The following is a 12,865-nucleotide window of genomic DNA, read 5'->3' on the forward strand; positions in this document are numbered from 1 at the left end:
TTTTTCCAGTGTTTTGGTCGATGAGCTCTTAACTACATACAGTACAAGAGACATTGTAATTCAGGAAAGCGTTTGTCTCCTTTAATACAAAGATGAAGCGGTTGCCTCAAGAAATACAAGACAGATCTGCACTGGTTTCTCCACAATTTTCCCTATGAAATTCTTCCGTTCAAACTGCTTCAACTCACTTTTCTACTTATGCTTTGTACTGAAAACTATATTTTTTGTTGTTTTTGTGACCCATGTTGGTTTTATTTTTTTGAATCTGAGAAACAAAATTCCTTGTGTGATACTTAATTTGATGCCCAAAGTGCTGTGTTCCAAGCTCCAGCAAATATCCTGTTCCTTCCACATATTGCATCCATGCTCACCTCAAAAACGAGGTACAAGGCAGGGCAAAATTTGTTCCAAAATAGATGTCATATATATATATACTGTATACACATAGATATTGCAATCATATATACACATTCAAAAGTACATGTTCTACTTTGTGTGATGTAAAGAAAAAAAAATGTACACAATTCTTAGAAAATTGTAACAAAGACAGTTAAGTGTTTTGTTTGCTCTAAAGCAACATTTTGCCGGTGTCTGGTCTCTGAGAGTAATTTGTCCATATTGGTGGACACCAAGTAGCCCACACTTCACAAGCTAAACGTTGGGAGACAGTTATCAGGAGAACCATGAACTAGGAAATAGCTGGTGGTGGAATAAAAGGAATAAAGGGTGAGAAATGGCAAATACTGGTACCTGAACCAAAGGAAGAATGGAAACAAAACAAATGCAGGAAGTGTTGGGACAATAAAAAAAGCACAAACAAATGTTGTGTTCTTTTATTACTAAATATAGTGCAACAATAAACATTGCATTTTTTTCACCCTTTCACTTGAGTCTGAGGATTTTAACTTTGCCTTCCCCCTCGCTTTGTCTGCTGTTACAAACGAGGGTCGCTACTCCTTCCTGGGAGAATTCAGGCTTCAGACTCAGATGTAAACATAACACAGACCCTGCTCAAAACAAGACAAAAAACAGGGGGAAACAAATAGAATAAAAACAAAAGTGTTGCTGTTTTGGGCAGCATGAAATTTTGGAACGGTAGGCAGTTCTGATGTCAGACTCGCCTCTCCTGCAGTCAAAGAGACAAATCATCGAGGAATAAAAACCAGGCTGTGAGAACCACAGCGCCCTCCCTGGACGACAGCATTATGTGCAGGAACAGCTGTAGCTTTGTGAACAGGTCGGCCTTAGAAGGCCTGCTGAGCTGGGTTGTAGTTGAATGTTGTTGGCACGTGAGGCCTCTCTTCCAGCTTGTCATACTCCAGATAGAATTCCTTCGATTTACAGACACCAAAAATAATCAGCACTGTTGCCACTTTTAAGAGACCGCTTAGAACTTTTACCTTGGCCACTTTTCTCCAGTTAAGACAATCAAAGAAGTAGTAGGTGCCCCTCTCGTAGGTGTTGGTCTTCATTGTTGGCTCCATGCCAGGGGCTCTTGTGATCCAAAGTCGTTCCTCCTTGTGGTACCGCCAGTCCCGGTTAAAGCTGGGCAGATGAGTCGTAAAAATAAAAAAAAGAGGAGGATTTCAAACCCCGGGGAGCACAAGAGCCAGGTCGAATCATCCATTATCACTACTTACAGTTCTACTGCTGCCAGAAGCTGTAGCAAGTCGCCACCGTTCATGTAGTACAAGTAGAACAACAAGTCTTCGCCGTATCGAGACAGTTTAATAGGAGCCAGCTGGATGCAGGACGGCAAAGAAAATGAGCCACGGACTTTGAAGACTGTATCCATTTACAACGAAACCTTTTTCAGTCAAATACGTCTGATCAAATAACCTTCTAAAGTCACATAAATGACACCAATGTCAAGAACTGCACATCTTGTGAGATTTCACTTCGGTGTCTCGCTTGGTCTTGAACGTTTCGGTGCTGTCTCTACAAAACAGTAGACATGCCTGTCTTGACTGCTCAGCACAAGTTACAGCTAAAGTGCATATCCAAAGCATCTCAACGAGGTAATTACAGAATTATATCATCTTCAATATAAATGAGACTACTGGATACAGATTAGAAAAGATCAAATTCAGTTTATCGTAGACCTTAATATAAAGTGAGCTGCGTCTTTGCCTTCCTATGTATCAAATCACTTCCCACAAACACAGTAAATATTTGCATTTCATCATCATACCACCTTTTTTTTTTTTTTTTTTTTTCTCATAGTGCTTAACTTAACTAAATAGCGGTTAACTTAACACTTGTATGATGGTCAAAAATAAAGAAATGATATGGAAAAACACTGCCTTTAGGTTTTATGATGGCAACAGGAGGAAATGTATTCAATGATGACGTTTTTCTGAGTAAGGAGAAAGACAAAGGAAAAGAAAAATATGTCCGACCGGCATCTCAAACCAAACTGCATTCAATGTAAGAGGTTTCACTGTACTTTATTTACCTTGTCCCTTATGTGGATATTTGTCAAGTACTCCGATGGAACATGGAAGTCTAAAATTGCAAAAATTGCAAATGTTAACCAAGTCTCGTAAGAGAGGAAACTTGTATCCATGTTGGTCTCTTACCAATATCTTGAGGTCGACAGGGTGCTGAGGCCCAGGGTGATGCAAACTTGGGATAAAGGTTTCTATCAAGAGAGGAAGCAGGGGTCAGTCGCATTTTGAGGATGCGCTCCATCAAGAGTATTGCTTGCTGAGGCGGCTACACTCGTACTCTGGTGAATTTAAATTGAGACCCAGCGTTGTGAGGTCACTTCCGAGTGCCAGGTGGACCATCCCGGGGTCCGTTTCTGCTGCCCGGATGAACGTCAAAAGGCCAATCATACCAAATTGGTCCGTCACCATGCCTGAGGGAATGTTCGTCACCCGACCTGCGGCCGCGAGACATGACGAGGGTTTAGAGCGCGCTTCTTATCATCAATGCCTCATCAGCCGAGCCAGGCAACCTCTCTTCTAATCTCCTACGCCGTGAGCTTGTCAACCTTAAACGTCTCTCTCCAGAAAATTGCAGCAGTACACTGCGAGCGCTCACCATCGGGCAACACCTGGATCCCTTTCTTCTGGTTGTTGTTCTGCGCCGAGGCCGTCTTGTCCCCGGGGAACTTGGGCCCATCTGTGTTGGATGTGCTCTTGCTTGTTGAGTTCAAGTTCTAAACAAATCACAAGAACAGAGACAAAAACAAAAATGGTATGAGATCACAAAGGACTGTTTGGTATCCTGTGTTGTTGTGCGCTTACAGTTTTATTGTCATCGCTGGTCAACGACGGATCCTTGTAATTTGGGCCGGGCAATGCGGGGAAGTCCTCATTATGGATCGAGAAATCCTGTGTCTGTTCCGTTGATGGTTTTGTCACCATGCCAACTTGTTAGCAACACAACAATGGGACAGTTTTAGACAAAAAGGTCATTGCCATAAAACCAGTATAATTTGATATTCGGGTTTATCCAGGCTGCTTAATGACGCAAATTGTTGATGTGCTTATTAAGTAGTGTTTGAAAGAAACTTTCTGCAGCCTATTGGCCTACCATAGGGAGCCCTGCCAGCCAGCGGGTTAAGCACGGGTGTTGGGTTGCCGGTCCCTTCTCTCCGACTCCTGTCCGCTAACGCGGGGAAATCGGACAGATCCAGTCCCGCAAGATTTTCACTCCCATCTGCAGAAAGTGGACAAAAAATATGCTATCCACTCAATTCACTCAAATGTGATTTTCTGTGCACAAAAGAAAGCCTTCACAATACAATTTTAGAGCATTTTCTGTGGGAAGAAAAAATTAAAATAAAATATTTTTTTTACAACAGTGAATTTAGGCTCAGATGTAATCTGTAATAATCAATATCAAAATTAAAAACAAAAAAGCAATGAAGCATTGAGATACACCTTGTATTGTTGGAGGGGGGGGGGGGGGGGGGAAATCTTCTACTTCTGTAGACACATTGGTTTAACGTACTGACCTGTGCCATTGAAGATATTGCTTGATAACGAGTTGTTCATCCCAAAAGCCTGGTTGCGGTTCATTCCAAATCCGGACATGCTGCATATATTACAGATTAGACATACTTAGAAATGCTTTATAACACACCCGAAAAATCAGCAGAGAAAATCGGTGTGTAGAAAAGAAGCTTAAGACTAATCAAGCGCAGTTGTGTCTATGAAATGACAGTCTCATACCTGTTTACAGTGAAGGCCTGGCGTGCTGGTTGTTGTTTGGGCATACATATGATACTAGGAGAGCTGCGATTGGGGCTGCCGAGGCCTGAGCTGCTCATACTATTGGTCCTGCCGCTCATGCCAATGCCTTGACCGACCTGCGAGTGGTTCAGGATATTCCTCGTGTTCAGCGGTAAAGACGCCCTGTTGAAAGAAACAGAGAAACATTTATTAGTCCATATTTTTTGTTGCTCGAATCACATCAAGTCATTTAATTTCAGGTGAATTCAAGCGTCATGAGCCTGGCACCTGCTCGGTGATGGAGGGGTATGAAGGGACATGGTGGGGACACCAGTTGTCGGGGTGATGTGGCTTTGTAGCTGCGTACTTTGTGTTAGATTTCGGTTTAACTGAGGCGTACTGTTGCCCATGCCTCTGACCGAAAAGCCGAGTGCACCTGCAAAGGAAAAAATAATACCGTATTGGTAAAAATACAGAAAATACAGCCAGGTACTCCAATGAAAAGTCTATGCATTCAAAATGTCTACAAAATAACACTTTTAATACCCGTATGATGTTCAGGTTGGTGTTAAAATACACTTACAAATCCCACACAATATATTATTTAACCATTTAAAATATCCTCAGTGTGTCACGGTTTCCGCACTCACTTTGTGGACCGTACAAACTTGCACCAAGCTGAGATAGCTGCCCCGAGGATGAGGACGGTGAAGGTGACGACAGCATCTGGGGAGAAACATTCCATGAAGGGATAAGTCCTTGGATAGACAGTTAACCAAGCTAGGACTAAAGAGAGCTCACGTCTTTGTCCGAACGATGCGGGAACATCGACGGCTGGTTGTAGTACATGCTTTCATCGGTGAAGTCGTTGTCCACTACCTCCACAAACTTTCTCGAACCAAACATGCCTTTTGTCACCTGCAGAGAGAGTTCAAATAATATAGGTATCTAATGAAGGCAAGTGTGACTGGGAAAAAAAAAATACAATCAAGGTCAGCTCAGCAATAGAATATGAGTGAACTCAATCAGGATTGTGTGGCTCCACTTATTTACCCTTATTTATCCTGGAGGAAACTACTGCAATTGCCACATGTTTATATGCATTGTATATTAGCGTCTTTGTTGACACTTTTTTTTTTTTTTTACTTTTGGGATTAAAGATGCACGCAGTGTCCTTCTACTTGCGAGCTATAAAATATATCCAGACATTAAAAAGCACCTTTGTAGTGCTTCTTGTATTTTACACAGAAATAGATATTTAGACAAATGCTTCCACAGAGTGAACAGTTGGCGACACATAAAACGCGAGGCGCCGATTACAAATAAGACATTATAGAACAATACATAGTAGGGAAGTGCAACGTTTCTGTTAACTTAATGTTTAACAGTTTGCCATAGTGTATATTTTTTGACATTTTCGGTATCTGTTTGCGATGCTAACATGCTAGTTAGCTCGAGAAATGACTGAGTAGCCAATGTAGGCAGGTAGGCTATAAGCAGATGCCGTGCTTGTATATAGCATTAGCTTAGCTAATGCGGCTTCGCAAAGCAACCATTACGCTAGTAACAATTTTTATCCGTGCGCTTTTTAACGCATATTACGGAAATCTATGTGTTTCGGCATCCCAGCGTTGGTAGCAAGAAGAGGCTAGAATGCATATACCTCGAGACAGATGTCTCTTTCTCGTCTCAATTTACGCTCCGTTTGCCAAAGCAGCGACAGCGACAATCAGATGAAGCTAATAGCTAAATGAGCCGTTCCCCCGCGAAGAGGCACAGGAAAACACCAGGGCTAATTTTTCTCATTCATTTCAACGACCTGAGTAGCGCGTCGTGTGAGAAAGGCGATATACAATTTTAAAAAATAGGCTCACCGCATCAATTTCACTTGACTTCGTTAAATCCAAGATGGCTGTGTTCTCAACCGAAAAGAGAAGTAGCCTTTACCCTTTGACCTTACAACCTGCAGACCACTTCCGTACACAAGCCCGAACTAGTCTGTAGTTCTCATGGGGTGATGCTCACCACCGAACAACAACGACGAAAACAACAACAAAGACTACAAAAATTAAAATTGGAAATTTACATCTCTAAAACTACTGCCACGCCCCCTCTATCATTATAGAATGTTTTGCATTGTAAACCCCGTAGCTCGCCTTCATATGCTTTCACTTCTCTTTTCTGTTAGATTTCACCTATGGGCTTCAATTTAATCATCATCTTTACTTTCTTTGCAATTTATCAAATTACAAAAGCAAACATTTGTGGAAATAATTACAAAATAAGGAGTCATGGCAGCATTGTGGCGTCTGAGTGTCAATGGTTGTTTGTCCTTTTTGTGCTAAGTTTACTAGCACACTTGTGATCCTAATGAGGACACACAATCTTGAACGTGAATGATAAATGAGAATTTATTATTTCTTTGTATACTTGGTTGCTTGGTTTTTAATTTGCTCATCCTCTCCTCCCTTTATCTTTCATAAATTACTTGTGGCAAGCACGAATGGAAAGACGTGACAGTGGATTTATTCCATACTTACTAATTTGATTTAGCTGAGTCTGCTGATCTGATTATATTTTAAAAACCACAATATATGCTGTGCCAATAGGGCATACTCAATTTTAACTTAACAGAACTTCTTACATCATAGTTATAAATACATACATGTGATTAACCAAATGATACAGAAAAGGGTGGTTGGACGTAGCTAGACTGTGGTACCCCATCATGCCTACATGGAAAACAAGTGAGACAAACATTGACTTATTTAATGGTTCTTGAGGGAATTGTCAATGCTGCGAGTGTTCCATTGTATCGGTAGCCCACCAGAGAAGATAGTTATTTCATCTCTACTGGCCATCAGATTTACAAATAAAAAGAATTCTGCTTGATAATAATAACTTGCTGTCATTTTATTATCAAAGGCAGAATGTGGGTCGCAGTTCTTATTAGATTGCGCAGATGGTACTCTGCATCTAGTAGTGTGATGCAAGATATCCACAATACTCTTAGTCAAACGTGTCTCAGCTTACTGTAACATTTCTGACTTTGATTGTCCAAGTAATGGCATGACTGACACCTCACTGACTGGAAAGTTTCAGGACAAAACAGGTGCATTTTCAACAATGACGGATATTCCACTAGTTTCCTGTCAGAGCGGCCCAATCCATAAGAGGATGACGAGGGAAGAGGACGTGCCAGTGAACAAAGAACAGGGCCTCCTCTGATAAGGAACATGACATTTCATCCAGTTGGATCCAGTTAAAAAAATCTCTTGTAGCTAAAGGTATGCAAGACGATGAATGTTGGTGTTAACACTTCTGGAATTGCTAAAAAAAGAAAAGTCAAATTGAAAGTAAATGTACATTTGATCATACACTTGACCTAATGTAACATGAGTTTATGCTGTTTAGTATCATCTCTCTACTTCTATAATAATTGCATTAAAATTTAGACGCTTTCAAGAGGAAACGATGCAAACAATCACATTTTTGTCACGCCATTTTTTTCTCCAGACAGTGAACCGTGTCCAGCCTTATCAAAACAGGATATGTACGACTTTGGCAGAAAAAAAAAAGAAAAAAAATCCCATTATGCATATCCATGACATGCTGTGCCCCTCCCTGTCTTTCCCTTTGTCCCACCTCTGTCAGCACAGGGAACAAGAGGGGGGGAGTCATTTAGCACAAATGGGGAGGAGAGAGCTGTTAGTGGTTGCCTTGAAAGTCAGGCCAAAGCTCAGAGGCACCGAGTTAGGCACTGGGGAACATCCACTCAGGGAGTCTAATGTTTTTTCAGGTGATTATACTGGATAAACACATTGCTAACTGTTGGCGATGAAGATAGTTATGGATCAGATTTGTCGGAAAGTAGGTAGTTTTATTTAAATGGGTATTATTTATGTGATCAGTGCTATTGTATTTTACTCAACTGTGTATTTTTGGACGACATGAAATGGTGCGCAGTGATTAGCATCCTAACAATCTGATTGTTACGTCATAGAACATTCATATTTCTAATCTAACAACTGCTGTTTTCTACACGTTTTTATGCACTTTGAAGCTGCAATTGGGGTGTTAAAGTGGACTGAGATTAAAAAACAAAAAAAAACAAAGATGGCAACCGATGACCTCAAATTCCTGTGAAGGAGCAGCAAAATGGGAAATGCCATGCGAGGTGTCATCGCCTTCATTCCGTCAAAACGCTGTCAACGCTTCCTAGTGGGGGACCTGGAGGAGATGCCGCTGGATCGGACTCTGGACCTGAGCAGCCGACAGTTGCGCCAGTTCCCTGTTGCTGCTTGTGTTTTTGATGAGCTGGTGAAGCTCTATCTGAGCGACAACAACCTAAGCAGTTTGCCTGATGAACTAGACCGCCTGAGGAAGCTTCAGCTTCTGGCTCTTGACTTTAACTGCTTTGAAGAGCTACCTGCAGCTGTCTGCAGACTGCCTCAACTTAACATCCTTTACTTGGGTAACAACAAACTCTTCTACCTCCCTGAGGAACTCCAAGACCTGAAGGAACTTAACACCCTGTGGCTGGAGACAAATTGCTTTACAGTCTTCCCAAATGTGGTTTGTGAACTTCCCAATCTCAAGACTCTGCACCTTGGCTACAACCAAATACGTTGCTTACCCGATGAACTTAACAGGCTGGAAGAACTGAGAAGTATTTGGCTGGCTGGGAACGAATTGACGGAATTCCCGCCAGTGTTGTTGGAAATGCACTTCATTGCTGTCATTGATGTGGATCGAAACAAAATCCAGCGCTTCCCCGCCCTCTCACACTTGCAGGGGCTAAAATTGGTCATCTATGACCACAATCCATGTGTCAATGCACCAATGGTGGCTGAAGGAGTCCGAAGGGTCGGGCGTTGGGCGGACTGCTCCGACGACGAACAGGAAGATGAGGGTTTGAAAACCAAGGTCTCAGAGATGGAGCCAGAGGAGGAGCCCAACGTTTAAGGTCACGTAAGAAAGTGACATTCAGCTGTGGTGAGGCCTGAAAGGACAGGACGTCACTCAAGTGGATCACTTGAAACACAGGGGTGTGCAGAGGCCTTCATACCATTGGTATTTGAACCATATATGGGAAGGCAACATGTAACATGTTGGTCGTAAGGAAAAAATGGTTCCTAAATCAAAATGACTGCAGCTCGCTAGAGGCCAAAGAACTATATTTAGTTACTACTGTATATAGTACATTAAAATGAATACATTTATGCATTTATGCATTTGATTACATTTTAGTATTTCCAATGAAGGCCCTAGATAAGGTTATGTAAAGAGTTTATTTAAGTGGTTTGTTTTATGCCTTTTGTGTGCGTGGATGTGTGTGTGTGGCTGTGTGCGGAGGGAGGGGGGGGGGGGGGGGGTGTCACATGCAAAAAGTCCAAAAACTTGATTGATGGAAACAGTATGGGTCTTTGCAATGAAAAGCATGCAGTGTTGTTTTTTTTTTTTGTCACAATTACACTTATTTTACAGTTTGGCAATTTGGCTGAAAAGTTCAGCCCTTTTACAGGTTCTCTGGGTTCCTGCATGATATATCAAAACCATGTGTATATTGTCAACCATTTTGTGTTGGTTTGGCACTGGGACAAAAATATAAGAGAGCTTAAATTAGGATTGCAGAGCAGTGGTATATGTCACTTGGCTGAGGCTAAATGCAGGGAAGGATATAAATCAAATGATGGATGGGGATTTGAGTCCATTAGGGCACTCCAGATCCGGAATAATGCATAATTCATCTGATACATTGGAGATGTCGTTTGAATGAAGCCTGCTAATGGGTTTTATTGTCACCGCATTCCAACCCTATTATCAATGGTTTGCATTTGCAATATTATCAAATGGTCTGTAAACAGCAAACTTTAGGAGGAAAAAGTGAAGAATAAAAAGTTTCCAATATGTACTTATTTGCTTGTTACTTATTTTTGTACAGTCTAACTGATCACTTTTTTTTTTTCATTTCACAAATGCAATGTTTGATTTCTTTTCGTAATTATCCCTAACCATAAATAGCATTATCCAATGGACCTCATCTCAACAACAAGCCCGGAGGTCTTTAGTGAATAAAATCAATATGGACAAATGAGAAACTTTTTTTGACGTCTTTCAAGACATCTTAAAAACAGAGTATTATGTGAGTTCAACTTTCAGACTGAGACAGAAAATAAATGTACTATCATTTATGTTCATGTTTTTATTTAGTGACAGTGCACAAGAAACATCTTTTCATTCTTTTGAACAGAACAGAATAGATGAAAGTCTGTCAATATCTTTGGTACCTTAAATTACTCAAACCTGAGCTTAAATACATAGCGGATGACCCTTTTACCTTCAATACCGACCATGAGATGAGAAACACATAAGTTGAAAATATCTCTTAATGTTGAACGGGGATATGTTATATTAAGAGACACTCAAAAACATACATAACTTAAAACATCCATCTAAGACATAACTTTTTTTTTTCATAACTTACTCAAACTTGAGCTTAAATACATAGTGGATGACCCTTTTACCTTGAGAAACACACAAGTTGGAAACATCAAATGCTGAACATGCTGTGTTATATCAAGAGACACCAAGAAACATACAGAACTTAAAACATTCATCTAAAACAAACACTCTTCTGTGAAACAATAAATACACTTTTCAACACTTACGTTGTGTCTGCGCATTGTAAATCTGACAAGCACTGATGGAAGCCCAGTTTTGGAACGAACCGAGTCCTTCAGTGCCACGATGGTGAAACGAGTCATTGCACTCAAAACTTCTTTGTGCGATATGAGAAGAATGATTCATGCAACAGATTCACAAAGCCCCTTCAGGAACTATTAAAACCAAATATACTAGTTTTACATGTTAATCGCGTCGCGGAAAAAAGTAACATTCCCAATTTGTAATTTTACTGAAGTGCGTGTGTTAGCTTATACTGTATATATATATATATATAAATAAAACAAGCCAGTGTTAGTAGATAGCAGTTGTAGAGAGAAGACAGATTATAGGAGTAAACTTTTTTTTTAATTAAAACTATATGCTCTGTATGCTATTAACTACTAATAGTGGGTATTTGCTTTTGTTAAGCTTTGCTACTATATCCAATGGACTGCACTCTAAGCACTCTTAATGTCAACATGGCTTTTTGATGGACCAGATCTCTGTCGGAGTGTCGTCTCACTCTGGTCTATCGCTTCAGGCATTACGGAGTCAGGAGGCACATCTATTTTGGAATCCGGAACATCATCTTCAGTGGCATTTACTTCCACAAACGATGTTTTTGATGACTGTGCCACCGCCGTGTCATCGGCCTGCTCATCAGATGTATCATTCAAAGATCCAATCAGTCTTGGGGAATCCAGCTCTTTCTGGGAATTCAGTTCTTTCTGGGAATTTTCCTTCTCCATGCGCTTCTTCACCTCCTCTCTTCTCTGCTGCATGCGCGTGCTGTCCCCAATCATGACTTTGACACGTACCTGATCCGGGGGCCAGATGCCACCCCATATGAATTGCAGGTAGCTGAAAAGCACAATCACGCTGAGGAAGGCGAAATTGGTGGCCACACCGATCACAGCGGATGTCAAGGGGAAGTTGTAGATGACATAACGGAGGCCGGTGAAATATGCATGAATGCGGAGCTGGGATGAGTAGATTTGCACACGTTTAGATTGGATCTCGATGACCGTGCCGATGGTTGGCTGATAACTGTTGGTCTTGTAGGAAGAGAAGAGCTCGATTTCTATGAGCTGCTTCTGTTCAGCCATCCCGGTCAAGAGGAGAGGAGAAAAGAAGAAAGTGCTGAGGGTCTGCAAAAGGGTAGAGCGGTAATGCAGCATTGTTGAACGTCGAACAGACGACACCATCTTGCCACCTTTAGTGTAGCACGACATCTTGACCATAAACATGCCCAGATGTTCATTCACAGGAGACTCTGGTAACTCCAACTCCAAAGATATTCGATAAGGTTGGCCATAAGCCATCACCTGGTCCCTGTCGTTCCTCAAGAGGGAGATGTTGGCCGTCGGGAATGAGCAAAGCTCTGATTCTGATGCATCACAATCGGAGCTGTAGTAGAAGTGCACGGGGGCCGAGAAGCTCACACTGGGCATGTAGGAATAATAGAAACTACCGTACAGGAATATGGACACCCAGAGCAGTAGTCCCAGAACACAGAAAAGTACAGCAGCTTGGAATAAAGTTCTCCGGGCCTTCAGGAGAGTCACGGCTGCCACATCGTGCAGCCAGTGCAGAAGGGGTCCCATCGTAGGCCCCATCGTGCTTGGTCCAGTCCCCGAAGCGATTCCTCTCGCTCTGAATCGGGCAGCGCCTCCTCTCTGTGGCTCTGCTGGCCGCTGCTCCGATGGTGCCTCTTTATATTCATACATTTAATGGGCGGCTCCAATGCGACACCGTGAAATTGCAAATTTTCGCCTCAACATGTCAAGACAGTTCTTGCAATCGTCAGGACCCCGACTTAAAATGGGCGCCGCAAGATTTGTAACCTCACAAAAAGAAAGCGATGGTGAGATTCCAATGATTAAGTCGTCACATCCCGACGATGAGCTCGGTAAGCTTGTTATCTTCCCAGCTAGCAAAACAAATGACCCAAGAACCGGAAGTGTTTGGACCACTTCCTTTCTTTGTGCTATTAGTTGCAATAGCTTGTTATCTTCCCA

General features: G+C 41.7%; 3 protein-coding genes across 5 annotated transcripts; 1 reads left to right on the forward strand and 2 right to left on the reverse strand.

Annotated features, from left to right (window-relative positions):
• Positions 1 to 42: 42 nt before the first annotated feature.
• On the reverse strand, positions 43 to 6,150 carry cnot2 (CCR4-NOT transcription complex, subunit 2). 2 transcript variants are annotated; one of them, XM_085913861.1, is made up of 15 exons: positions 5,845 to 6,022; positions 4,983 to 5,099; positions 4,832 to 4,907; positions 4,470 to 4,617; positions 4,182 to 4,364; positions 3,965 to 4,044; positions 3,541 to 3,666; positions 3,252 to 3,376; positions 3,046 to 3,163; positions 2,728 to 2,884; positions 2,580 to 2,641; positions 2,456 to 2,505; positions 1,641 to 1,741; positions 1,401 to 1,545; positions 43 to 1,331 (listed from the first exon to the last, which is right to left on the reverse strand). In XM_085913861.1, exons 2-15 carry the CDS (start codon positions 5,085 to 5,087, stop codon positions 1,245 to 1,247), a joined length of 1,563 nt encoding a protein of 520 aa, XP_085769987.1. In that variant the 5' UTR covers positions 5,088 to 5,099; positions 5,845 to 6,022; the 3' UTR covers positions 43 to 1,244. The 2 variants fall into 2 exon arrangements, with proteins under 2 accessions (XP_085769987.1, XP_085769986.1); XM_085913860.1 differs by lacking the exon at positions 5,845 to 6,022 and adding an exon at positions 6,056 to 6,150 and having other exon boundaries at positions 44 to 1,331.
• A 1,792-nt stretch (positions 6,151 to 7,942) lies between these two features.
• Positions 7,943 to 9,511, forward strand: lrrc10 (leucine rich repeat containing 10). Of its 2 annotated transcripts, none has more exons than XM_085914997.1 (2): positions 7,943 to 8,051; positions 8,245 to 9,511. In XM_085914997.1, exon 2 carries the CDS (start codon positions 8,340 to 8,342, stop codon positions 9,144 to 9,146), a length of 807 nt encoding a protein of 268 aa, XP_085771123.1. In that variant the 5' UTR covers positions 7,943 to 8,051; positions 8,245 to 8,339; the 3' UTR covers positions 9,147 to 9,511. The 2 variants fall into 2 exon arrangements, with proteins under 2 accessions (XP_085771123.1, XP_085771124.1); XM_085914998.1 differs by having other exon boundaries at positions 7,946 to 7,980; positions 8,330 to 9,511.
• Positions 9,512 to 10,368: 857 nt separating this feature from the next.
• Positions 10,369 to 12,856, reverse strand: LOC147055904 (seipin-like). Its single transcript, XM_085913886.1, has one exon. It carries the CDS (start codon positions 12,572 to 12,574, stop codon positions 11,306 to 11,308), a length of 1,269 nt encoding a protein of 422 aa, XP_085770012.1. The 5' UTR covers positions 12,575 to 12,856; the 3' UTR covers positions 10,369 to 11,305.
• Positions 12,857 to 12,865: the final 9 nt, after the last annotated feature.

This window comes from Syngnathus leptorhynchus, chromosome 6, assembly GCF_054491065.1.
Source record: "Syngnathus leptorhynchus isolate UIUO chromosome 6, UIUO_Slep, whole genome shotgun sequence".
NCBI lineage: Eukaryota > Metazoa > Chordata > Actinopteri > Syngnathiformes > Syngnathidae > Syngnathus > Syngnathus leptorhynchus.

Coding starts and splice junctions, on each gene's coding strand:
- cnot2 (XM_085913861.1), bottom strand. CDS start 5,087: ATGTTTGGTTCGAGAAAGTTTGTGGAGGTAGTGGACAACGACTTCACC. Junction 2,506..2,579: donor CTGTCGACCTCAAGATATTG/GTAAGAGACCAA, acceptor TTGCAATTTTAG/ACTTCCATGTTCCATCGGAG. Junction 1,742..2,455: donor ATATCCACATAAGGGACAAG/GTAAATAAAGTA, acceptor TCCTGCATCCAG/CTGGCTCCTATTAAACTGTC.
- lrrc10 (XM_085914997.1), top strand. CDS start 8,340: ATGGGAAATGCCATGCGAGGTGTCATCGCCTTCATTCCGTCAAAACGC.
- LOC147055904 (XM_085913886.1), bottom strand. CDS start 12,574: ATGTATGAATATAAAGAGGCACCATCGGAGCAGCGGCCAGCAGAGCCA.